General features: G+C 39.8%; 2 protein-coding genes across 24 annotated transcripts in view; one reads left to right on the forward strand and one right to left on the reverse strand.

The window, feature by feature from the left end:
• KLHL25 (kelch like family member 25) overlaps positions 1-26933 on the reverse strand; it is a 665168-nt gene that overhangs the window by 418200 nt on the left and 220035 nt on the right. The gene's annotated exons all lie outside the window — the stretch shown is intronic.
• AKAP13 (A-kinase anchoring protein 13) overlaps positions 1-26933 on the forward strand; it is a 333498-nt gene that overhangs the window by 155838 nt on the left and 150727 nt on the right. For all 23 annotated transcript variants that reach the window (XM_084969374.1, XM_084969377.1, XM_084969375.1 and 20 more), the window contains 2 exons: positions 22136-22334; positions 23520-26592. In XM_084969374.1, coding sequence (XP_084825500.1) covers positions 22136-22334; positions 23520-26592 — 3272 coding nt within the window. The remainder of the gene's footprint in view (positions 1-22135; positions 22335-23519; positions 26593-26933) is intronic.

A 26933-nucleotide genomic window follows, 5' to 3' on the forward strand; every position in this document is an offset into this window, starting at 1 on the left:
AGACTTCATTTTGCATTTTGGCTCTGCCATTTTTAGCTGTATTACTTTGGACACACTAACTTTCCGCTCTAAACTTCAGTTGATTCACCTGATTTTTTTTTTTTTTTTTTTTTAAAGGATAATTCCTAGGATGTTAACTACGGGCTAGGTGAATATAGTGGGAAAAATCAGGGTTTGTTTATCACACGGATTACGGTTATTTCTTGGAGCAAATACAGAGGTTACAAGTATTTCCTCTCAAAGAGAGATGGTATGGTATGGTGGAACTGCTTAGGGATGAAAGTTTAATTAAAATCTAAGTTTTCCCACTTAGTAGCCTTTGTGACTGAAAAGAAGTCACCTACCCCCTCTGATGTTTCTCATCTTTTATGGATAATATCTAGTCTGCCTATGTCACCAAGTTGTTAGAACTGAGTGAGATTTGTGCAGATACTTTGTTAAACTCCAAGGGGCTCTATGGCAAAGTTTCCTGTGTAGTCATAAAGTCAGTGAAATGATAGTTCGTTGGTCAGTGAAACTCAAATTCCAGTTGATTGATCTACCTAGACTATCTTTTTTAGAATATTTATTGTAGTTCTCTGTGAATTACAGTTAGTAGAAAGGTTGGGAGAATTGTAGTGAGGCAGGCTAGTTTGAATCCAGGATCCATCTCTGTGAAGCTGTTTGATCTTGGGTGATTCACTTCACCTTCTTATCCAGGCCTCACGGCCTTGTTTGTGACATGGGAAGAATCAGAGGACTGTCTCCAGTGGGTGGCTTGGAGAAGTGAATGAGAGAATGCATGACATTTCCATGAAAGAAAGGCATAATACAGTAACTGACATAAATGTTACTCATTATTGCACTTTTCTTAATTTTCCTTTTCCTTTCCTTCTAGGCCCATATCAATTTTTCATACACTAAGAAAATTTTGCCAAAATCTTTTAAGTATTTTCAGGCAGCATTTGGACGTCTCTATGTGATAGGAGTTTAAAATAATTCCCCAGTGTAATAGATAACACTTTAAAAAATTAGTGTAGCTCTCTGATACATGTTGTGGTGTTGATGGAACTGGAAATTCTAGATTGATAAGGAATCATTTACAACACTGCCACCCTTACAGGAAGAGTATTTCTTTGAAGAATTTTAACTCTGGAGTGTTGACATAAAAGTGCTAAAATATTTTATTTGCCCTAAGAGTGAGTTTAAAAGTATTTGTCCTCATACTTCATCTCAGTTTCATTATCAGTTCAACAAATCTTTATTGGTTGAATGCTACAGTGCACTAGAAATCATGGTTGATAGCTACAGATTAATTTCATTTTAACCCTACCACAAGCTTTTGAAATAGGTAATAACTTTTACAGATGAAATATGGACTTTCAGAGGATTGAAGTAACTAGCCCAAGCTGCTAGTGCTCACTCATCTGTGGAGTTCTGAGGCCCATATTTTCTTCCCTCTACAAAAATTTGTAGACAGGAGGAAAGAGACTTGGGACAGGGCCACTGGGATGCTGGATGAATAGAACTTAATTAGGAAAAAGTAATAGGCTTTCTGTTTAGTCCTAGCCTCTGCTTTTTGGAGGAGAGCAGATTTCTCACTAAAATAACTTCACGTTGATATTTCCTGTCATAGGGTTTTTTTTGTTTGTTTGTTTGTTTTTGGTTTTTAGGGCTGCACCTGCAGCATGTGGAAGTTCACAGTCTAGGAGTTGAATCAGAGCTGCAGCTGCTGTCCTGCACCACAGCAACATGAGATCCAAGCTGTGTCTGCGACCTACACCACAGCTCATGGCAACGCCAGAGGATCTCCTACCCACCAAGTGAGGCCAGGAACCGAATCCACATCCTCATGGATACTAGTCGGATTGTTTCTGTTGCACCACAACAGGAACTCCCCCATCATATGATTTTAAAAGTGTGTTTGGTTACATCTAGGCTGTCTTTTTACATTTTGACTCTCCCAACAGCCTAATGAGTGAGTAGGGTATTGTTATACCTATCTTATAATTGAGCAGACTGAGGCTAGGGAGGTGAAGTGAGTTGCCTGATATTACAAGGCTACAAACCAGGCTCAAGCTCAGAGTCCAGAGAATGATCTGCCCAGGGTGAGATGACATATGTGCATATGCAGAACACAGACCGAGCCTGGCAAACACTAGGCTCTCAGTCAGTGGTTTGTTATTACAGTATGTAGTGTTGGCCCTCTCATAGAGTTTGTGTCTAGAGTTCCCAAGTCCTTCTTTTGACACGTTTGCACTTGAAACCTGGGTTCAGGGTCAGGTGGTAGAGTCTTTAGTACTTGAGTGTACATATTTCACAATGGAACTCAGTCCTGTTGAGCAAGATTCTGTTAACATAGTGACTGCCTTTTTAGGGTCCTCTTCAAGTGCTTGATGAGTGGGTCCTCAGTTGCCCATCTGGTGCAAAACAAATTTGGAGCCTTTGCTTTTGCTTAGGAGGGGAAAAGATGAAGCAAATATACAAACTTACCTTCAAAATAATAGCCAGAGAGAAAAAATATATTTTTTTACACGTTTACGTTTCTCTGGCCTAAGTCCTATCCGTCTACCCATTCATCCATACATCTATTTATCCATTCACCCATCCTCCTTTCTCACTGTGTTATCTGGTTTTTCATGTTTTAGTGAAGATAAGGTGGTAGTACTGAGTGGAAACTAAAAAGAGGGGAAAGGGTACTAACACTTACTGAATATTGAATATCAGCTGCATTGGTGTTTTACTTGTGTTCTTATTTCAAACCTCTCAGCAAAAGTCTAAGATGTAAATACAGTTAGTGTGTTTCTACAGATGGAAAAACAGACCCAGAGAGGTTAAATAGATTGCCAAAGGCCATATAATTAGTAAGTTGCCATTATTCACAAGCCTGTCCTTAGGTTTTTAAACTCCCATGGAGTTTTATGAGGAGGTATGTTGAGTAACATCGACAATGACTCATATAGTTCTGATTTTCAGTGATTGTTTTTTTTTCTTTTGCTAAATTTTCAACTGAAGCTTTTTTTTTTTTTTTTTTTTGTCTTTTTGCCATTTCTTGGGCCGCTCCTGCAGCATATGGAGGTTTCCAGGCTAGGGGTCGAATCGGAGCTATGGCTGCCAGCCTACACCAGAGCCCCAGCAATGCAGGATCAGAGACACATCTGCAACCTATACCACAGCTCACGGCAATGCTGGATCCTTAACCCACTAAGCCAGGCCAGAAATCGAACCCACAACCTCATGGTTCCTAGTCGGATTCATTAACCACTGAGCCACGACGGGAACTCCTCAACTGAAGCATTTTAAGAATTGTGACATTGCGTAGTTTTTTGGGTTTTTTTGTTTTGTTTTTAAAAGTCATTTAACTGCTAATCTTAGGATTACCCTACCTGGCAACCTGTTGGAAAATTGTGAAATGCACTTTCTGAGGATAATGTTTGTATTCATATTTATATAATGTTTGTATTAACACTAGTTACTGTTGATTGTATTTCTGTTAGGGGTATATTTTCTCCTTTCTCAAACCCTTTTGGATGTGGGCACATTATCCTCATTTCACAAGGTGATCACCACAGCTGGTAAATAATGGAGCATTAGTTTAAACCAGGTTGCAAATCCAAAACCCATGGACTTTTTTTATCCTTCCTTGGACTTTATAAGAAGAAAAATGGGTATTAGAAGTTGGATGGAATAACATAAGCTGTTCCATATGTCTTGTGGTTCCTACTTTTTCCTCTCTGCTGTATGCAGCAAATAGCCCCAGCCTATGTTTGTTCTTGGTGTGTAACATTTAAGCCTGGGAGAGTTTCTTTAAAGAGTTATAAAGTTACATAGCTTAACCTGTGGTAACAAATTCTCTATGGCAACAGAATGTGATTTTGAAAGCATTTCCGACTTCAGTGTAGACCCAGGTGGAAGAAAACAAACCCGGAGCATAGGACTTGATAGGCATATGTGGGAAAAAGAAGGATCCTTTGAAACCTTCTGCTCTCTAAAAAATACAAACCTTTAATAACCACACACATTACTTTTTTATTTTATTTTGTTTTTATTAAAGTATAATTGATTTAGTGTTGTCAGTTTCTGCTGTACAGCAGTGACCCAGTCATACAAATATATATATATATATTCTTTTTCTCATACTGTCTACTTTCATTTGATCAGTTTTTAAGATTCATTAAAGCATACCAGTAGAAAGAATAACTTGAAATTTTTACCTCCATTTATTTTTAACAGAAATGAACATGATTTTTAAGCAAGGAAAAAATAAGGCATGTTAAATAAACATTTTGACTAAAGTCACTGTTTGGCCAAAGCAGAATATTACCAGTGTAGAATGAAGTTGTGTCAAATAAGAATACATAGGAAATAGTATAAAATTTAATTCACATCTTTATTAAAATTTAATAGTTTTAAGTTTGACCTGATAGTGAAAGAACAGTCCTTTCTCAACATTACCATCTTCTAGATTGCTCTTAATTCATGAAACAGAATACTGACTTTCTCCTGGTACATTATCTCAAACCAGGTGTGTGCTATAGAAAATTATAATTTAGGAAGTTTTTCCAGAATATGTTTTCTAAAAGGAATTTTGTGCTTAGGATTCTTTTTTTATTTTGACTGTGCCTGAGGCGTGTGGAAGTTCCTGGGCCAGGGATTGAACCCATGCTGTAGTAGTGACTTGAACCACTGCGGTGACAACACTGGATCCTTAACCCACTGTACCACAAGGAACTCTTATTAGGATTCTTGATTTTGTGAATTTTGAAGGTACTTTAGCTGCTGAAATTTGTTAGCACAGTAAAACAATCTTTTGGACTAGGTTTTGTTTAAATGTTTTCTGTCTACATACACTTACAACTACACAACACACCATTTTATATAAAGAACTTGAACATCCGCAGATTTAGGTATTCGTGGGGGGCTCTTGGAACTAGTCCTCTGAGGATACTGAGGTACAGGTATATATAGTTATATTCTTGACATATTCTTAGCAAAGTCTATTGTCTTTGACATTTTACTAGCAAAAATGAAATGTGTTTGAGATATCTCATTTTTTCTAATATATTTCTTCATATATTTATATTTATATCTGGATTGAGGATAATTTGTCATACTTGTTATACATGGTTTTGGCCATTTTTAGTTCTTGAAAAATTTGGAGGTGGTGGTACTTTTTTTTTTCTCTAATGTGAGTAATAGAACTCTCCCTTGAAAGACACATGACTTGAATGAGATATGTACAATTTAAAAAATTGGAGTTCCTGTTGTGGTGCAGTGGCAGTGAATCCGACTGGGAACCATAGCTTGTGGATTTGATCCCTGGCCTCCCTCAGTGGCTTAAGGATCTGGTGTTGCTATGAGCTGTGGTGTAGGTCTCGGACGTGGCTCGGATTTGACGTGGCTGTGGCTGTGGCGTAGACCAGTGGCTACAGCTCTAAGTTGACGCCTAGCCTGGGAACCTTCATATGCCATGGGTGTGGCCCTGAAAAGACAAAGAAAATTTTTATAGTGAATGTTTATTTAACATTATGAATGATAAAAAGTTAATCAGAATTAAGAGTTTTTATATAATCTAATATCTATAATTCTTTCTCGTGTTAAATTTTCATAAATAGTTGTGGCTCAGAAAAGTAAAATAATATTCCTAGAGTTATCTAGCCAGTGCACTCTATCTCTTTATTCATATTAATTGTCAAGCTAGTTCTTTATTAATTTAATCATTTGAAAGACTCTTGTATTGTCCGTAGCATTAACAGTTTTCACAATCACTAATTGTTGTAGTGTTTTATTTAATCTTACAGTAAGTACGCATTTTTGCTTTAACTGGCCTTCAGAATTTTCGCATCAAAAGCGTTTAAGGAGATTTGTACTTTAAATTGTGTACTTGATCCTTGACCACATAAACGTTCAGTAGGCATTCAACTGTTTGGCCTTAAAAATGGCAAAGTTGAACTTGAGTGCATCCCTACTGTTTATCATCTTTGAGTCTTGGTTTCCTCATCTGTAAAATGCGAAATGACAGCATGTACCTCATAGGTCTGTTAGGGTTAAAAGAGAGCATTCTTGTAAAGTTCTTAGGGACTTAGGGACATCCCTTTATTTGGAGAGCTAGGAATGAAGATTCAGTGGAAATAAGATGATTACTCAGCTTTATATGAGTATGACGTCCCTTTGCACGACCATCCAGTTTCTGATGTATTTTTTTCCTGGTCAGACTCATCTGCAGCAGTAATACTCTCCCTTGAAACAGCAGGGCATTAGAGCCCTGCTTTCTTCTAGTGGGAGGGTGATTTGAGGGAATCATCTGACAGTTACCCCACAAACAAGGTCCCTGTGCCTCCCCCCCTTTTTAAAATATCTCCTACTCAGAAACTACCTTCTGTTTTGCTCACTAGAATTACACCAGCCCTGGTGTTGCATATACATACAACTTACTGAGGACTTTGGAAGAGCCAAACACTATGTTAACACTTTGCGTTCAGGTTCACTTAATCTTACAGTGAACCTAGTACTCCCACTTTACAGATAAGGAAATTGAGCTGCAGAGAAATTTAAATAAATAGCCCAAGATCCCACAGGTGGTAATGTCAGAGTAAGGAATCAAACCAAGTCTGCCTGACGTTCCAGCTCACATTCTAAACATTGCCCTATAAGAATTTTGTTTTTAATCATTTAACAACATAGAATTTGTACCAAACATAGTAGTTGCTCAATTTATCTTCCTTCTTTGCATTGTACTATTGCCATTCTAGCTGTTAAGGGAAGAGTCTCAGTACTATGTCAAAAAAGGAAGACAAAAACTGAGAGCATCAGTGCTAAAATTTTCTCTAGTGAATCTGCATGTGTGTGAATGCATAACTAGTCTAGCAATGAGTTCCCTACAAGCACCTAAGGTAATAATAGCTTCCTATTCATTTTAAGGTGAATCAGTGAATCCCCTCTCTCTCCTACCTTCTCCTTCCCTCTCTTCCTTTCCCTTCTCCCTCCCCCTCCCCCTTTCTGGCATTTAGGCTCTCCCACTCCATCTCAGTGGAGTTGTGGTTGATTTTGTAGAACTCCTTGAGGTTTGGCACTGTTAGGGTGACGTGGTTTCATGGAAGACATTGCAGTAACCCTTAAATAAGGAACTAGGTGCTACAGTTCCTGTCAGAAGTAGACTCAGCAAAACATGCCTTTTGGGAGGGCTGACCTGGTGGTTTTTCTCTGCTCTTAAAGCCAGGACCCAGATAGGATGGGCTTACGATATTCATGGTGCTTGGGCAGCCGTAAGTGAGTATCAGCTTCTGAACAGCTGCATTCTTGACCTTGATTGTTTCTTCTCTGCCGTTTGATCTGGCTTTTTACTATATCTCAACAAGGCATATCTTTGAGCTTCCTCCTGAACGACTAGTGTCGTTACTACTGGAAAATTGTTTTCCCCTGCAGTTGATTTGACAGGGTTTTACATGTATGTTAGTATCAAATTGAGCTTTTCTTAAGTTGCAACATACTAGACTAGGTAAGAAAACAGAGGTTGATTGGCTGTTGATTGTTGCATAACAGCTGAAACGCTGGGAAATTAGTTGAAGTCCACCCTGGGCTTACTGAATTTTGTTGTACCACATACATAAACTTTGAGGTTTGGCGTCAGCCGTGAATACTCACTTTGGATGCTGTAACTCCCTCTCTGAGGAATAGCCACTCAATTTGTGTTTTTCTACAGTTAAAAACTTGCTGTGGATACTATTTAAAATGTATGATAACAGGATTAGCTTCTGATAAATATTATATATCAGACTTACAGTTGCATAATTTGAATGTGTGCTTATAGTTTGAAACTGTTAGAGGATAATCATTACTGTTGGTAGCATAAAGATGTGCAGAGTTTTGAAATTAGATCTAGGTACAAATTCTGGCCTTTTCACTTGTTAGCTGTGAATGGGGCAGTTTACTCCTTAAGCCTCAGTTTCCTCACATGAAAAATAAAAATATACTGGCCCATGCCTCAAAGTGGTTGTGAGGATTAAAAGTAATACTCACCTGGTGCCGTTCTACTCATTAGTTTCATTCTTTTGTTTTTTTCCCCTTTGCTGCCTTCTTTCTAGTATGTTTTCACCCCACTAAGAATACAATCCTAGTTCCTACGTGATCTGCAAAGCTCTGTGAGACCTGAACTCTGCAACTCTCAGACCTCATTGCATAACGTTCCCTTTATCTCTTTATTTCTGTTGCTTTCTGTGCACAGCTACACTGGCCCTAGCCACACCAGCCAGCTGGTTGCTACCTCAGGTTCTGTGCCTTTGCTGTACTCATAGCCTGATACATTCTGTCCTAGTAGCTCCACATGCTAGCTCTTTTATATGATTCAGAACAGTTGTCATATCTCCTCTGAGATTTTCCTGACACCTGTCTACAGAAGCCACTATCTCCTCCACTCCAAGGAATTCTCTGCCATAAGCACCTTGTTTTATTTCCTTTGAAGCGCTTACCTCGAATGGTGTTCATACCCCTTCATACTATAAGCTCTGTTAGAGTAGCAACCTTAGCTGTCTTATTTATTCAGTAATATATTTCTCCCACCTCAGAATATAATAGATACTGCATGAATATTTGTTGTTTAAATGAAAAAAGTAACCTAGACCATTAATTTTTTGAAAAAATTTTTTAAAAAGATATCTTGAAATATATCTTGAAATATGATAGAGAAGACCAAATTCCAGGTAGAATGCCTTTGTAACAATGCATCTCATCTGTAGTGTTATCTTTTTTGATGGACTTTTGGAAGCGATTTATTTGGTAATAGAAAAATTCCTGTATGAACATTTGAAAACAAGTGTTTGTACAGAGCTTAATACATTTTCATATATTGAGAAATAGTATTTTTGTAATTGCTATGTATAATACCTAATTTCCTCCTATTTAGCTAGGATTTAGATTTTCATTTTGAACTTACACAAATTTCTCTGTTTATGCTGTAAATATCTTCTGGGATCTTTGTATAAACATACCTTTTTAGACAGTATGTGCTCATATGAAAGTGATTTTTGTTGGTTAAGATATGAGTGTTCAGTAGAGTATTTCTTAGTACCTTTTTAAAAAAGGTAATCTAAAGGAACATTTTGCTTTTAGTTTTTTATTTGTTTTTCAGCTCATTAATCTATTTGAGTTACTGTGCTGAGTTGTTTAGGAATAGACTGCTTGGAATGAATAAAAAACTTGTAATTTGTCCCTCATTCATCCCTTAACTCTGTGAAACCTTGGTTGCTTTACCTGAACTTTGTTCTCCGTCTGTATTGCAGAACATCAGTTTTGTCACGGAGTATTACAAATGATATTTATAATGGAAGCACTTTGAAAAACTGTCTGTAGGTGTTAAGAATGTAAAATGTGGCAGTCTGGAGAGGTCTCATAACACACTGCTGTTCAAAATGAGGCAGACCCTGAATCAGGGCTGATCTGCTCTTTGTCACTGTCCATGATGAGAGAAGTATAAAGAATAATGAGAATATGTGTTTAGTAATTTGGCAGTGTAAATTTATATCTGTTGAGTCTGCTAAAACTTTGGGCTTAAGTTTAGTATCTTGTAAATTTCAATTTTGTCCCTAGGAATTTTTAGAATTTTTCCTTCTATGCTGAATTGGAAATTAAAAAAAAAAAATCTAGTCCTTCATGAAATAGTTTGAGAAGTTTTTGTCTGACACATTTAATCTGCTTACAGTACAGTGCACTAATCAGGGATAGTAGATCAGTGTTAAATGTTTCTGTGAAAGTAACAAATTAGAGGAGAGAGACCTGAAAGAAGTCACATCTGGTCTGTGAGAGACATTGTCCCTTTATTTTGATCCATTTTACTTGTCTCACTGCTTCTAAATAAGATTAATCCATTTTATCAATTGAATTAGGAAAAGTTCTGAATAAGGGCAGTGGGGTTTGTACAGATATACGAGATCATTAGAAGCCTATTGAACTTGTTAAGTATGGGTTCTTAAATTTTAATAACAGTAACTTGTCAAGTGAACTTCATGCCTGAAGATGAGAGTCCCTCGTAAACTAATTCTTTTTCTTTTTCCTGAACTGGAAAAGCTCATTTACAGAATGATGATTTCATTGTGATCAAAGTTGTTAGTTTTTGTAAAGTAGAACAAATAGCTTATCTATAGAATCATGGAATCTTCACAGATTGGAGGCCTGTTAATCAACTGATAGTAATGGTTACCAGTACATCGGAGTTTGGGATATATATTTAGCTCTTTAATCTTTCTGTCATTATTGTGTTTCAAAGGCTTCTCAGAAATAAGGCAGGAAAACACAGATGTGCTTTCCTTTCCCTCCATTATGACTGGGATATTTGAATTGGTAAACCATAGGGTTGCTCTTTGATTTTGTTTTATGTGTTGGCTACATGAGAAAGCTAAAGAAACTAGCATTTTGAAGATGTGTTATCTCTCTTCTAGTGGTTGGATATTGGACTTTCCTTCCTGATCATTTTTCTGTAATCAGTCTGAAGTTACTTTATACAGTACTGTTTTTCTTCCCAAGTTTCAGGTAATTTTGTAAGCTCTCTCTTTCCCCATCTGAGAATTTAATTTTAGTCAACAGTGATAATATTCTCCCTTTCAAAATAATTCTTTTATGCCTGTGTTTCTCATTCTCATTAAGTAACAAGTGTTTTGTAGGCAGAGGACATAAGTAGTTATTAAGCTAGTAACTGTCATGAAATAGGTGAAGAATCATAAGTCTGTGTGAGATCAATCTAGCTTTATAAATCCAAGTAATACTTCAATAGGAATCTCTGTCTTACTTAGCTGCCCTCAGTCACCTGAGAGCGAGAGTGCTGAGAGAGGGGAGGGCATTACTTGAGTGAGTAGAGATTGGTCTGTCTTGGTTGTTTCTTGACTGAAGGTCTGTTTGAACTGTCTGGTATTGTTCTGGGAATGAGTTAAATGTAACTGTCCGAATCCAAGCTCAGACTTCTGTGTTGTGCTTTATTTCTCCATGTTCCCTTGCAGTAGCTCTTGGTGACACCTGCACTAAGCAGTCTCTGTCTTCTGACTTAGGCCAGAAGCAAGAATGATAACAGGGAGGGAAGAATTAATATTTTTAATTATTTATTTATTTACTTACTTATTTTTTTGTCTTTTTGTCTTTTCTAGGGCCGCACCCACGGCATATTGGAGGTTCCCAGGCTACGGGTCGAATCAGAGCTGTAGCTGCCGCTGGCCTACGCCAGAGCCACAGCAACGTGGGATCCGAGCCACATCTGCGACCTACACCATAGCTCATGGCAACACTGGATCCTTAACGCACTGAGTGAGGCCAGGGATTGAACCTGAAACCTCATGGTTCCTAGTCGGATTCGTTGACCACTGAGCCACGATAGGAACTCCACATTAACATATTTTTTAAACAAGTTATGCGTAACAAAATCATTCACAATGTTGTCACCACACCATAGGTTTGTGTCATTATCACACAGTACTTCCCAGGTTGCATGAAATTTCTTAAGTAGTTGCAGCTGATATTCCATTTGGTCTTCTGATATTTTCACTTCACGATACTCATCTGTTTCTCTGGTCTTTCGTATTTTGAGGCCCTCTGAAATACTTTGCTTATCACGAGTATTTAAACCATTTGATATTGAATGTTAATTTTAACCTTTAAAAAAAAAAAACTGGAAATTAATGAATGCTTCAGTGAGCCTTGGTTTTTTTCCCTATTGATTTTCACTTCTGTTAAACTATAGAATAAATTCCAGGGAATTGTATAATTAGGTCAAAGGGTATATAACAACTCCCAGTATTCATTGCAGTCTTGTCAGCCTTAACTATACGTTTCTTTTTTAAATGAATTGGCACCTGAAGGTTTCTTTAATATGATGTTTTACAACCTTGGCTGTGCATTAGAATCACATGAGGATTCTAATTACACATTAGAATCTCCTGGGAACCTTTCAAAAATATTACTGGCTCCGGGCCACCCCTAGAGATTTTTATTTAATTGGTGCGAGGTGTGATGTAATCTGGACATCAGGATTTTTAAAAAGCTCTCCAGGTAGTTCTGAAATGCAGTTTAGATACGAACTTTGCTTTAGTGGGGAAATCAGATCTAACATTTTATCTGAAAATTAATTCTCAAGTTATTTGTTGAATCAGGTTGGTGGCTTAAACCTGATTAAGAAAGAATCAGTAACTAAGTAGCTTGATCATATCAATAAATATTTAGATGTCAGTCTAGTGTAAACTTTAATTTTTACCGACTCTGTGGGTATTAGTCTATTAGCTATTGATACTTGTAACTAATATGGTAGGATATTAAAAATTATTTTTTAGGATCTTGAAAGCAGTGCAATAAAGTGACACCAGAAAATATGGAACTCTAGCTATTAGAGGATCAGGATATCCCAGAAGTCATGAAACCATGGAGTAAGAGAGCCCAGGTGGCCCCTCAGAGTGAAAAGCAAGAGAGAAAAATGACCATACCCCATGGCCATAGTACACAATATAGAACTTGCATCTCTAATGCTTAGATCCCCTCCCCAAGTACATATATTACAAATATTTGGTTTGTTTCATTAGTCTCCATTTTCTAGTGCAAAATAGGCAGCAGAGGTAGTTTTGTGTTGTGGTTTAGAATGTTAGCCTAAATTCTGGCTTAACAGACTATTTGGCAAGTTATTAAAGTTCTCACAGTTTCAATTTTATCTGTAAATTGGGGTAATAATATCTTCCCTCACAGGATAGTTAAAGGAATAAATATAAAACACATAGCTCAATATTTGATAACCTTGTCAAATAATTAAATTTAGCAATAAAAGAGACTGGTTATGGTTGTACCCCTTGCTTGTGGGAGGAAACAGAACCTAATATTTAATGATTTACTTTCTAGTCTCCTATATATATATACACATATACATACATACACACACATACTTATGACTGTCTTTATCCACATATCTTTTAATCCTTGAAACAACTCTGTAAGAAAGCTAATGTTGGAGTTCCTGTGGTGGCTCAGCAGTTAAGAACCTGACTAGTATCCATGAGGATGTGGATTCGATCCCTGCTCTCGCTCAGTGGGTTAAGGATCCAGCTTACTGTGGATGTAGGTCCCAGATGCGGCTTGGATCCCGTATTGCTGTGGCTGTGGCGTAGGCTGTGGCATAGGTTGGCAGCTGCAGCTCTGATTCAATCCCTAGCCTGGGAGCTTCCATATGCCTCATGTGTGGCCCTAAAAAGAAAAAAAAAAAAAAAGAAAGAAAGAAAGCTAATATTATTTCTAGTTTTTTTAAAAAGCAGGTGAAAAAACTCTGGCTCCTAGAAGCTAAATAATTTGTCTTAGATCAAACCATGGTATAAATTAGATTCTACACAGACTTCAGCATCCATGCTTTTTGCATCATGCTGCCCAGTGATTATCCTCTGGAGAAATCTGAATTCAGTGTAATTGGATAAATTTTGGTGATTTGTTATGGTGGGTAGAATATTTTTTCTTCTTAGGAAAAGATAGTTTCTGATTTGTCTCAGTTTTACGGAAAATATGGTGAATAAGTTGGGTGTGTCATATTTTAAGAAGAGTAAAGGAACAAATGCCCAAGTTCATATTGTCCTTCATGTGAGTAGAATATGCTCATTGTGAAAATAGCTAAGTAATGAGAATGTGGGCTGTGCCATTTGTCCTACCTGCACTTGGTCAGAGTCTCATCAGTGGTTGATTTGCTCATTCTGTGAGTAACTTTCGGCAGGGGTCAGACTTTAGAACTTTTCATCAGAGGATGCTTGTGTGTTGGCAGATATTCTGCCTGGGATGGAAGTTGTTTTAATTTGTGAAGAAATGTTTTCCCTAAAGGCCCTTTGCTCCATGCTGCCTTCAGGTGACCCTCAATACTTCTTGCTGTGGCACCTAATGAGTTCCAGTATAGTCCAGCCCCTTTCCACATGAAGCAGTGCAGCATTAGATGGTCCTGCAACAGGGATCCAGATCTGTTACTCCTTACCTATTCATTGTGCTAATGTTTATTGACTGCCTCTTGGGTTACAGACATTATTACTTTGTTTTCTGTCCCCTTTAATTATTACAGCAACTCTTTTCTGTCTTTTTACAAACCATGTTACATACTCAAAGAGAGTACATATCTAATACCAGTTCTCACTTCTTGGAAGTTGGTAAAATTTGTTATTTGAGATGAGGTTTGTCAAAGTCTGATGGGTGTGTTATATCTTGAGCAAATGAATTAATGTTTTTGAGTCACAATTTCCTTTCCTCTGAACTAGGAATAGCACTTCTCTGAAAGACTGATATGAGAGTTAAATTGTATGATATATCAAGGTGCCTGTCTCTTAGTAGGTACCCAAATACTAGTTTCTTCTCTGCCTTAGGTACTGGTAGTCATCGAACAATGCTACTTTTTAAAAATTAGTATTTTATATTTTTTTGTTGTGCAGTTTTTCAAACTCATAGAAAAAGTGCAAGAATAACATAGTGAACTGTTGTGTATCCTTCATCTAAATTCACCAGTTGTTAACACTTTCTTATATTTGATTTATCTGTGCATGTGTAGCTAGATGAATTAGAATTTTACTGAACTCTTTTGAGAATTAAGTTGGCAATATCATGCCCCTTTATCCCTAAATATTTCAGCATATTCTTATAGCAGTGCAGTTATCAAAATCAGATATAAGATTAATATGATTAATACATAGTTTATATTCATTTTTTCACTAGCAGTGAAAAATATCCTTTCCAGCAATGATTTTTCCTCCTGATCTTTATCATACATTGAATTCAGTTGTCATGGCTTTTTAGTCTCCTTTACTAACTAGCTTGACCTTTTAAGACATTACTGTCACTGTCTTGGGTCTTACTAAAATTACTGCTACTTTAGGTTATCTGTTCCTTCACAGAGAGTGAGTTCTTAGAGATCTCAAACCATTCGTAAACATCTTGAGGATAATAGAAGCATCTCTCTACCCTTCTGCCTGGGAGTGAAATCCCAACAAATATTTGAGTACCTATAACATTGGGTTGGGCGATGGAACAGGGTAGTGAGACCCAGCAAGTCAGAAGGTCCTCCCTAGGGGTCACAGGTGAGTGGAGAGAAGGTTACAGTGTGGGGCAACAGTCTTTGAGAGCTCAGAAGAGAGACACTGCTTTCTGTGTCCTGCCAGGCACTCAAGATAAAATTCAGCCCAAGAATGGCTAAAAACAATATAAATTGCCTTATTGACAGGATGATTGAAAGTTTCCAGATAGTCATGACGGCAACTCTTTGTGTCTTGAAGTCTGTTCTGGGATCTGGTTGAATGTAACAATTTAAGCAATCCTAAGAGACCCCAGTGCCATCCGATGTCATAGTAATGAAATAATGTCTATACCGCACACTTGGCGTAATTGGCAGCAAAAATACCTTTTCCTCCCTTCAAAGTGGTGGTGTCCTCGTAGGGGTGAAAAATGTAAGGTAGTAGAGATCTCTGTAAACCTTCCTGCAGCCTTTACACTCCTTCATCTACAGATCTCCCTTTCACTCATTATTTAAGGAGCCTCAGCTGAGGCTACGGCGCCTCTCGATTCAACAACTGAAATAACCAGAATTTCTACTGCATTTGTGGATGTGCTTTTCTGGTCCTGCCAGGTTTGATTTGATTATGTAAGATATCTCTCTCTCTCTCTCTCTCTCTCTCTCTCTCTCTCTCTCTCTCTCTCTCTCTCTCTCTCTCTCTCTCTCTCTCTCTCTCTCTCTCTCTCTCTCTCTCTGTGTGTGTGTGTGTGTTTCTAAGGTAAATTTTAGATACCCAGGCATAGTCCTCTCCTTGACAAAAACACAAGGCTGAAGGACAACCTAATTACTAACTGTGGACCTACAAAAGGCTTCTAATGACAAGAATGCCAAGTAGTTATTCTACAAGTGCAAAGAAGACTAAACAAGGAAAATGCCTTTGAAATGGGAAATGTGGTACATAAAGAAAATCTGTACTTTGGAAATTACAGAATGTTTTTTTATCCACTCCATGTGGTCTAGGTATGAGCCCCCAGGGGGAAAGGAAGATGGAGGGAGGGCTGGACTTGGCCTTTCCTTTCCTGTCCTGGCCCCATCACCAGAGTAACTCTGTTTCTCCTTAAGGTTTGTGTTTGAACCTGTTTAGCTACTTAAAGGTTTAAACACTAGTGTCTTGGGTGTTTTTCATTGAAATCTATATAGAGTGTCTGTGCTGCTTTTTCTCCTGTACCTGTTGTCCATTTGTTGCAGGCTTGGGGACCCCAGGCAGATGTTCACATTGAACTGCTGGCTGTTCACTTGAACTGCTTATATCACCCCTACCAGTATCCAGAGGGATAGTTGACTGTGTTTATACTTTTGTGTTACCTCTTTTAAGATGTACATTTTCCCAACTTGTATCAAAATTTAATTCACGAGGTTTTTTTTTTTTCCCCCATCTTAGTAGTATGTAAAATGATGTTACTTTTACAAGCAATGATAGCATTGCAATTTTGATGAAATATGGTAAATTTAGTGTATAAAATGCCACTCTCATAAGGGTAAAACTCCCATAAGATTCTTTTGGCTTTTTGTTCCCATGGAGGTGACGGCAGCACCAAGAAGCCAAACTGACCATCTCACAGTAATATACGTTTTACCTTAGGATGTGTATTTACATTTATCCCTGAGAAAGGTAATCATGCTTTTTCTGGTAGCCCTGACGTCTAGCACAGTGCTTCCCATTTAGCTGTTCAGTAAATGTTTCATTGAATGATCTTTGGATATCACGTTGTGGGAGAAGACCATACAAACAAGATTCTAGTTAGGAGTAATTAGAAAAACTCAGTTGTATGAAGAAAAGTAATCATAGCACATTACTTGGATCAACTGTGGACAACAGTTCTGGCTGCATGAGGAGGCAGACACCGAACACTGATGCAACCAGAATTATAACCATTATGAGGAGGAAAGGACAGGATATATGTGTATGTTTTTAGGGAAGGGAAGCAGATAGTGAGCTGAGTCCTCATTTCTGTGTTGGAAGTCAATTTGAAATGCCTCATCAATCTCAGTTTCCTCATTCCCCTTCTGTGCGCATGTTTATGCTTTGAGATTCTGTTGTTTGGAGATGTGTAGTTTTACCCCAAAATGTTAGGCCATATTTTCATTTGTTACTAAGCCAAAAAAATTAGTAATAAGGAGAAATTCTTCATATTCTCTTACTTTTGTATTCTGTACTTTGTCTTAAACCTTCTGTAAATTGCAGTTCTAAGAGACACCCTCCCACACTTAAGGAGCCTGTAGTCTAGTGAGGAGGATAAGAACATAAATAAACTATTAAATAGCCCAAAGAGGTTTCTTTGTTTGTTTTTAAGCAACAAGAGAGTAATATAATAAGATGTGTATTCGGAGGGGAGAGAAGATTCTGTGTTTGCAGGGAGAAGAGTGAAAAAAGAGATCAGGAAACCAGACTGTGGAAGAAGGTGGGTTTTGGATAGGCTGGCATCCCTGGCTAACGAAGTGTGCTTGAGAAATGCATATGTACAGTCGGGCTGCAGAATAGGATATAAAAAGATTAATTTATGAAAAGAACATCAGTGCTTTAATACAGAGATGTTGCTGACCTTGCAGAAGCATGGCTGATATAGCATGGCCTGTGAACATACCAAGAATTGAGTGGCAAGAGAGAGTTGTAGTTCTGGCTCTGCTTATTAGCTGAGTGGCCTTGGCCATGAAGTTCTGTGGCTCTCTGCTTTATATATCCATACAGTAGATCTAGGCTGCTCTGCAGAATGTTTAAGAGAGAAAGCCTTGGTGGTATGGGGTCACACAGTACATGCTTCACTCTCAATGCAAAAAGAACAACAATGAGTTTTGTTTCACAGAGAAAAACTGTTGATCAAGAGAATGACTTACTTTAAAATTTTCTTTTTTGTGTGTTATTGCTCTAAAATAGTGACTTGTGGTAGACTCGAAGAGTGATGGATATTCTAGGGCAGTTAGGCTGTCACAAGAGTGGCTGCAAGAGTCCAGATAATTCTAAGTAATTCTAAGTCTGAACTAGAGCAGTGCATATAGGAATTGAAATAAGGTGTTGCATGGGAGAAGCATTGCAAACACAATATCAACAGAATGTTCTGAGCAAGGGGAATGGTGTTACTAGGGATAACAGTGGTTTCATTTATGGAAATAAGTTTGGAGTTGCTGCTGCTTTGGGGAGTGGGGGAATGTAGAATTGAGTTTTTGATCCCTGGCCCTGCTCAGTGGGTTAAGAATCCGGCATTGCCATGAGCTGTGGTGTAGGTTGCAGACGCGGCTCGGATACTGTGTTGCTATGGCTGTGGTGTAGGCCAGCAGCTATAGCTCCAGTTCGACCCTAGCCTGGGAACTTCCATATGCCACAGGTGTGGACCTAAAAAGACAAAATAAAATAATAAAATAAAGAGTTTTGAAATTTGAGAAAGCCCACTGAAAGTCCTGGTAAGGATGCTTATCCAGGAGTCAAAGGGTGGGGCAGTAGCTCAGGGATACTTTGAGGCTAGAAAGAGAGGTTTGGGAGGTGAACTGGGGCTGTGGGAAAGGATGAATGAGAGAAGACCAAATTGAGGAAGGTGATATATGTTCACATCTAAGAAGTGGGAAGAAGAAAAAAAAAGTCAGAGAAAACAGTGGATGAATAGGATGGTTCTTTATGGTTGACGAGTGAGAATAAATTTCAAAAGTCAGGTCACGATCTTTAGATTATATGGAACTCAAGGACAGTGGGGGCAAGGAAAAGCCGCTGGACTTGGGGATTTATTTTGTCAGTGGAGACCTGTGGCAGAGAAGTTTAGTAGCAGTGGAAGGGAGCAGGGGCCAAATTGCAAAGCCTTTAATTGTTTAAATAGCTGGGAAGGAGGTGGAAAGATGGGGAGGGCAGGCAGAAAGTGGTTCAGTGGGTTTATAGCAGGATTTCTCAACACCAGCACTCCTGACACTTTGGGCCTGATGATTTCTTTGTGGCAGGGAGCTGTCCTATGCATTGCTTTTCCTCCCCCATGACAATGAAAAATGTCTCCAGACATTGTCAAATATCCCCTGGGGTCCAGATTCCTCAGCAGACTGCTGGTCTGCAGGGTTCTGTCATACACCGCAGGAATCCTTTTTCCTGTCATTGCTTTGTCTACTGCTGAGGTTTTCATTGTACTTGTAGGCAGATGGGGAAGGAGCTAGTCCAGAAGCAGGTGGAAAACTAGAGGCATCCAGAGGATGATTACTGAATCAGATATCTAAGGAGGGTGGGAGGAAACAGAGCAACCCACTGTTTAGAGAGGCATCCTGAAGTTAAGAGGGGACGGACAGAGGCGTTTTCTGGTGGATGAAGATGGAGTTAGGTCATGTTAGATGGCCGCAAGCTTCTCACCAATAGGGGAGAAAAGGTCACCTGAGAATGAAGTAGGAGAGGTTCATGTTGGGCCTTTGAAGAAATTATAGAATGTTTTGGTAACCCCCATAGGGATGGGTTAACACACATGAATAAAAAGCATTACAGTGCAGCAGCAAGGCCTGGCAGAAGGGTGACTTTAAAATATTATTTAAAACATTAATTAAAATCCTAGAGAAGGAAACCTATAACCCAACCACCCTGACACTATTTTTATTTGTGTATTTTACCTATCTATACTTAGATTTTTCTCCCTTTTATTTTGCTGAATATAGATGCAGTGTTATTGAAGTGTTATTTCAGCTGTATTTAATAGCCACGTAAGAGTCAGTACATCTGTTCTTTAATTTACCAAACAGCCCACTAATTACTGTCTTGGTTTGGTTGTTTCTAATTTTTAACACTATTGTTTTTAATCTTGCAATAAATCTTATTCATAGAGCTTCGCCACATTTTATTAGTGGACCCTCTAAAGGTTTTATACAATGCCGGATAAGGAGGAGGAAATATATTGGCTTAAATGTCATCTCAGTGAGGTTTTCCCTGACCCCCACATTTAACATTTCAACCCTCATCTCTGCTTTGTTTTCTCCACCACACTTGCTGTCTTCCAAAATACTAAGTGTCGTATTTATCTTGATTGCTTTTATCACCTTTGCTAAGTTTATAAGCTTAAGCAGGACAAGGATTTGGATTTGTATCACCAGCACCAAGAATACTGGTACCATAAATACTTGCTGAATGGGTGGGGTTTACCCAGACCTACAGGCGAAATAGGTTTGAAGAGTGTCAGCAGCAGCAGATATTCTTGGAAACCAGTGGGAGAATAATTGCACTGACTAGTCTTTGGTTTTTGGATGGTCTAGGAAGCAACAAAAATACACAGGGATGATGAATTTGGAGATCGAAGGATTAGCGCCTGGGCAGCAAAAGCACATTCCTCTGGAAGAAGAGCATAGGAGAGGTAGACAAATAGTTAGTGGTTGGTTACAGAGGGAATTTCTCAAGGTTTAGGTATTAGAAAAGAAGCAGTTTGAGAATTAATAGTGGTGGGGTTGGTATAAAACCCCATTTGCTGGGAATGAACTATATCACCGTTTAACGACAATGTCAACCCGAGCTCCAAAGCTAAAAATTGGAATGTCCTTACAGAGACGTTGCCTTCTCCTCATTTGATAGAGCTTATTGGCTTCTTAACTGAGTCATTTAATTGAACTTTTGAGCGACTGTTGTACAGATACTTTTCTATTTGAGATCACTTTACTCAGTGTAGAGCAGCTTGATAAATATGTAAAACATTTAGCACAGCATGTGTTAAGTTCATTTTAAGCAACTGTTGGAGGAGTCACTGTTGAGTATGAAAATGGTACTGGTTTTCTTTTGAAGCAGCCTTAATTGTTACAGCCAGTGTGTGACTCTCCAGTTTGTTATAGGTGTTAAACTATAGATATTTTTAGCTTTTGAATTCCAGTGATTCTCTGGTGAATTGTTAAGGACTGACAGGTATGATTTAGTAGACAAAACACTGGAGAAAGAGTTGAAGTAATGTTTCCTTTTCATATTTGTCAGCAGTTGGCATGTCTATTATGTCTTAATTCTCTAGTTTCTTCTATTTTAAAACATAATAATGGGAGTTCCCTCTGTGGTACAGCAGGACGGGAAGTATCTTGGGAGCCCTGGGACGCAGGTTTGATCCCCAGCCTGGCACAGTGGGTTGAGGATCTGGCATCGCCGCAGCTGTGGCTTAGGTTGCAACTATAGCTCAGATCTGATCCCTGGCCTGGAAACACCATATGCCTTGGGGCAACCAGAAAAGTAAAAAGAAAAATAAAGGAAACAACAACATGATAATGATCTCAGACACAGCCTTCTGCCTTCTTCTAGAATCTGAGCTACTTTACCGGGGTACTGGTTTATTAGAACCACATAAAGAGATTGAGACCTATCCCAGAAATGCCTTTTTTTTTTTTTTTTTTTTAAATACCCATGCCTTTGTTGGCTTTATTTGAATACGAGATATATCTATAATGTAGTGATGTGAATTGAGCAAATTGTTCATTTCTTTAAAAGTTAAAACTTAAAGTTCTTGGAACTAAGTGCCTCATTCAGAATAGGATTTGATAATTATATTGACTAGTATGATAAGCATAGTATTAGTTTTTCTCTGTATAATCAACTTTGAGAATTTGAGGGTGCTTCCTCCACCTGTTTTAACAAAAATGGGAGTGTCCTTACATGGATGCAAGTAATTAGTTCTTCCCGTCCCGATATCATCAACTGCAGTTAGCGTATGGTATAACCCATTTTAAGAGAATGCCATGTTTTTTGTTTTTTTGTGTTTTTTTTTTTGAAAACCAAGCTAAAATCATCCTCCTTACATTTCTTCATTATTTCATTGTCGGCATAATATTAACTGTTTTAGAATCCTGGTCTTCTCTTTATCTTGATCAAAAGAAGATCCTTAGGAAGGAATCCTGTAGTTTTCATTTAATCCATTTATGATCTCTGGTGAAGAGGATGGAACAATGAGTTAGATGCCTGAATTACTGGGGAAACTGTACAAACCAGATTTCTGCTGCAGAGCCTCAAAGAACATCAAAGTTAAAAATTTTACCTGAGACCTCAAGGGTTAAACCTATGGGACGCAGAATATACGTATTATATATTAATATATTATGTGATAATAGTGTATATATGTAATTTATGTATAAATTACACACACACACACACACACACACACACACACACACGTAAATTAACCAGAGTTTGCTTATTTCCAGGGAGAATGCTGGAGAACCAGACTCCTGGAGCAGCTTATCCTATGAAATCCGTTATGGAGACTGTTCTGTGAGGCATCACCGAGAGCTGGATGTCTATACGTTAACCTTGGAGTCTGAATCACACCGAGAACCCCCGCTTCCTGGAGATAGTTGCACTGGACATATTTTTAAACTTATGAACATCCAACAGCAGCTAATGGTAAGGAAGAAAATTTCCATTTTCAGTGCTTTTGTGCCTCTCCCCACCCCTTAATGAACGTCGTTGTGATTGAAACATAAAGCTGTTTCCCTCACAGCTTGTGAAACCTGTAAAGTAGTTTTATCTGTGTTATATGTTACCACTGACAGAGGCAGAGCTACCATCGGGGTTGTAGCGGGAGACAGAATTTTTTATTGGTTTTTGCCAGGCTTTTAAAACAATGAAAAATGCACACATTGTAGATACAGAAAGATACAACAACTAGAACTAAAGTTTCCTGGCATAAAAGGAAATTTGTATAACTATAAATTTGTTGGTTTAACCTTATAAAATGAAGAGCGCTAAACAGTTTCTAAGGTTGTTGCTAAAGAACAAGAACCAAATTTATTCAGAAATAGAGCTTTTTCACAGCTACTTCAATGAGTGATGATTGTGTTACTATATTTAAATTGATAGTTGTATGGTAAAAAGATCACTAAAAAATTAAAGATTTTATAATCCACTCAAGCCTTCAAGATAAAATTGTTGCCAGACATAAAAACATTACAGACTCCCTGGTTGCATTTATTATGGATAATAAAAACGTCATATGGGTACATCGCTCTTGGCCATAACATCTGAACGACTAAGTTTAGATAATTTTTCCACCCATTTTATTTCAGAGTTGACTTGATTTGGAAAAAGCTCGGCAGTAATTTCATTTAAGGGCATCTAGGGTCAGCTCAATGCCTGAGGCTTCTTTGGGAGCAGGCTTTATTTCTGTGACCAGCAAGCCAAGAGACTCCATAGCAAGGTTGTGTGATGCACCTGCCTCTGCCTCTCTGAATCATGTTTGTTCCAGAACAGGTCTCACTTTATTTTCCTCTGAAGGGACTGCCAAAAGGTCAGGTTTTCCTTTAGAGCTCTTCTTACTGGATGAAAAGAGCAGTTTGCAGATGCCAAAGCCACCTGTAAGGTATGGGAATAATTTACAGGAAATCCTCCTCTGCTCTAGATCTTCAGCCTGGCATGGGGAAATTGATGTCAAGAACAAGAGAGAATTTATTTGTATTTACTTAGGTTGATTTCTCATGTGATCTTAGAAGGGCTGGAATGCCAGTGAGTTCTCACCAACAGAATTGTTGCTTATAGGTGACATATTTTCCACTGGACAGTTTTTAAAAAATATCTTCCATTTCCTCCTAGAAAACAAACCTGAAGCAGATGGATAGTCTTAAGCCTTCAATGGTGACAGCAGAGGATCCTTCAAGTCTGCCCGGTGACCATCCCTGTGCATCAGAGCCCCCAGTCAGCCAGCAGCATGCTTCTCCTGAAGATGCAGAGAGCTCTCAGTGCTGCCATGGGAGCACAATGGGGCAGATTGAAACTTCCTTTGATTTATCAAGTGGAGTTAAGGAGGACAATTCAGACTGTTTCTGTAGCAAGAAAAATAAAAGCCCGGAGAAAGGAGATGAGGTGGAGCCGGCACCTTTTGTGGACGCTGGGACTATGTCTGATCCTGACAGCTGCCTTCAGGGCACACCTGATTGCAAAGGAAAGGGCACAGAAGGTCTTCCATCCTGTGGAATCAGAAATGAAGACACTGGAACAAAATCTTCAGCAGTGGCCACGGACCAGGAGTCTCCAGGCGGTGGAGTCAGTGTCCTGCAGGGAGGCGTGGTCATGAAGCCTGGCACAGCCCAACCTTTCTCTGCAGGTGAACTAGTGGTTAGTTCATCAGATGCCTGTGTCCCAGAGACTGCAGGGGAAATGGAACCTGGTCTCATGAACCCAGATGCCACCATCCAGACCAATATGCTTGAAGTAGAGGGGAGTACAAAGGAAGGATCTGAGGACTCTAGTATCAGCACAGCCGGAGCCTCTGACCTAAAAGTCACAGATGAGCCTGTGGATAAAGCCAGTGTTCTAAACGGTGTCTCTGCTGCAGGTTCCCTGGATGCTGACAAACCTGCTGAGTCTTTATTTGCAGTTAGTAATGGAGAAACTGCCACTGAAAAAACTGTAGAAACTGAAATGTCTAGAAGTTGTGAAGAGAGTACTGATACTCCAGGAGCTCAGAACTCTCAGTTAATTCTAACTGCTGCAAAAGACGAGATTTCAGAAGGGTTCAAACCTGACACTCCCTTAGCAGTGTTACCCTCTGATTTAACCTTTACCGGCCCACAAAAAGACGTTATACTAAACCAGAAATCAGAAACAGATTCATCTCATGTTCAAAGCCAAAACAATATATCACCCATCTGTTCTACAACTGGAGTTGATAAACTTTGTGCTGCCTCCACATGCCAACAGAACATGGTGACTTCTAGTGGTGTGTTGGCTGCAGAACACCGTGATGACATAGTTACCAAGCCTGAAAGCACCACCACAGGACTGCCCAGCACACACCTGCCCACTGCCAGCTGCTCAGAAGGCCCAAAGGCTCACCCTGTGAGAAACCCTCAGGAACATGTGGATTTTTGTCCTTTCGAAGTTTTGGATAAAGAAAGCCAAGGGGAAAATTTGAAACTAGAAACATCTTTAACAGATATGCCTGAGGTAGTCCCACATCCACATGTAATTGTCTCCAAAGCTGAGAAAGAGTGGGTGTCAGACCACGCAGGGACATCAGGCAAGACTTTCTCTCTGGCAGGCAGTCCCGGCAGTGAATCAGTAACCAAAGATGACGCGCTTTCTCTTGTCCCCTCCCAGAATGAAAAGGGAACAGCAACTCTTGAACCACATACAGATTGTACAGATGGCCCAGACGGAGACTTGAATGATCCGGAGAAGCAGCCACCAGAAGACAGTGCAACAGGCCTGTGTCTACACTCCTCTGCTCTAGATCTTCAGCCTGGCATGGGGAATACCAGTCCCGTGGGACTTGGTGGGGAGGACGAGGATCCCTGCCTCTCAGCAGCCCCTGAAGTCCTAAATATCGAGGGGGCTGCTGACTCTTCACTACTACATGCGGGTCAGGCCACTTTGGCCTCTGATTCTGTTTTGACTGAAGAAGGAGAAAGTCAGGTGGTTATAGAAAGCCCTGCAGCTCGGGGACCAGATGACAAGGATAAAGCAGTGACCTGTTCCTCCATTAAGGAAGACACCCTTTGTGCAGGAACGTTGCAGGAAAAGCAGAGAATACCACCTCCTGGACAAGAGGCCCTGGGATTCCGTGAAGAACCTAGTTCAGCTGCCTGTGCTGAGGATAGAGCTCCTCAGCACGGTAATTCACTGGGCACACCCTTGGCTCGTCTTAATGCAGAAACTAAACATAACAAGGAAGTGGCCCCACCAGTCTCACTGCTGACTGAAGGTGGGGCTGCCCAGAGCCTGGTGCTACCAGGAGCAAGTCTGGCTGCAGACTCAAGCCAGGAAGCCTTGGGTGCAGAGCACAGCAGCTCACCTCCATTGCCAAGTCTGTTACCAGATGGGTCTGAGACTCTTAACGGCAGTCAATCTCCTGCTCTGGATGTTGGAGTGAAAAGCACTCAGTCCCAGGAGACCACTGCTTGTGAGGTGAGTGGAAATGTGGCGTTGGATGGTGCCATGGTCAGTGCCCTACAAGGCACCGTTGGGGCCAGAAGAAAGGATATGTCATATCACACCGAGGACATGCCGATCCCACCAGTCTCACTGAGCCCAGAGAAGAATATGATCCTGGGTGTGCCAGGAGCTTTACTAGACAAAGGTGTGACTGGTCTTGAGGACACCGCAATCCCAGAGCTGGAACCACTGGGCCGGGAGAAGGGGAAGGTGGAGGGAGCAGGTGGCAGCTGTAGTCTGGGCGACTCCAAGGAGGCACAGAGGGGTGAGGAAGCGTATCACATCCCGCTGCAGCCTGTTGCCAAAGATCCCCCCACAGAGACAGGGCCCCCAGGCCGTGGTGACCAGGCCCAAGGCAGGGAAAGGGGTGCTGTCCCTGTGCTCTGCGCTGTCTCTGCTGAAGTTGCGCTGCCGCCTGAGAAAGCAGGCTCTATCGAGGAGGCTGCTAGTCGCATAGTGGATGCTGTCATAGAGCGAGTCAAGGCCTCAGGAGCACTGATGACAGAGGGGAAGATCAGTCATGTGTTCCTGTCCAGTCCTTCCGAGTCAGGCCCAGAGACTGAACAGCTAGAGAGTGCTTCTCCAGGGAAGGCGCATGCTGTCCAGCCTGCGGAGACCCCACCAATGGGCAGTGTTTGCAGAGAAGCCTCTGAGAACCTTACAGGATGCGTTGCTGGAAGGGAGGAGCCAGAGAAGATTATTTCGCCTGTCCTGGGATCTGGGCCAGCAACAGGTAAGCACAGCAGAAAATAAAATCAACTGGTCGAGAAGCAAATTCCCTTAAGAGTCTCTGTGATACGCTGGTAAAAATATAGGTCTTTTTTGTTTAGAAGGCTTGTATTCATTAGATAGGTTGCCAGGTTACTAGTCAGCACCACTCAGAGAGGCACGTCATCTCAGGGTTGGACAGATTCTGCTTCCTGTATCCTAAACTCCTGGCTTAATTGCTTAAAGCCTATAAATGCTCTGTCTGTCACACTGGAGCAATTGTGACTTTCCTAACCTGGAAAACAGCAGCTAGATCCCAGGTGTTCTACAATGATAAAGGAATTTAGCAGATGTTTTTATTCACAT

Source organism: Sus scrofa, chromosome 7, assembly GCF_054392235.1.
Source record: "Sus scrofa isolate SSC_HxYL_T2T_F1_AM1 chromosome 7, Sscrofa_HxYL_maternal_Yorkshire_Landrace_v2.0, whole genome shotgun sequence".
Classification (NCBI taxonomy): domain Eukaryota; kingdom Metazoa; phylum Chordata; class Mammalia; order Artiodactyla; family Suidae; genus Sus; species Sus scrofa.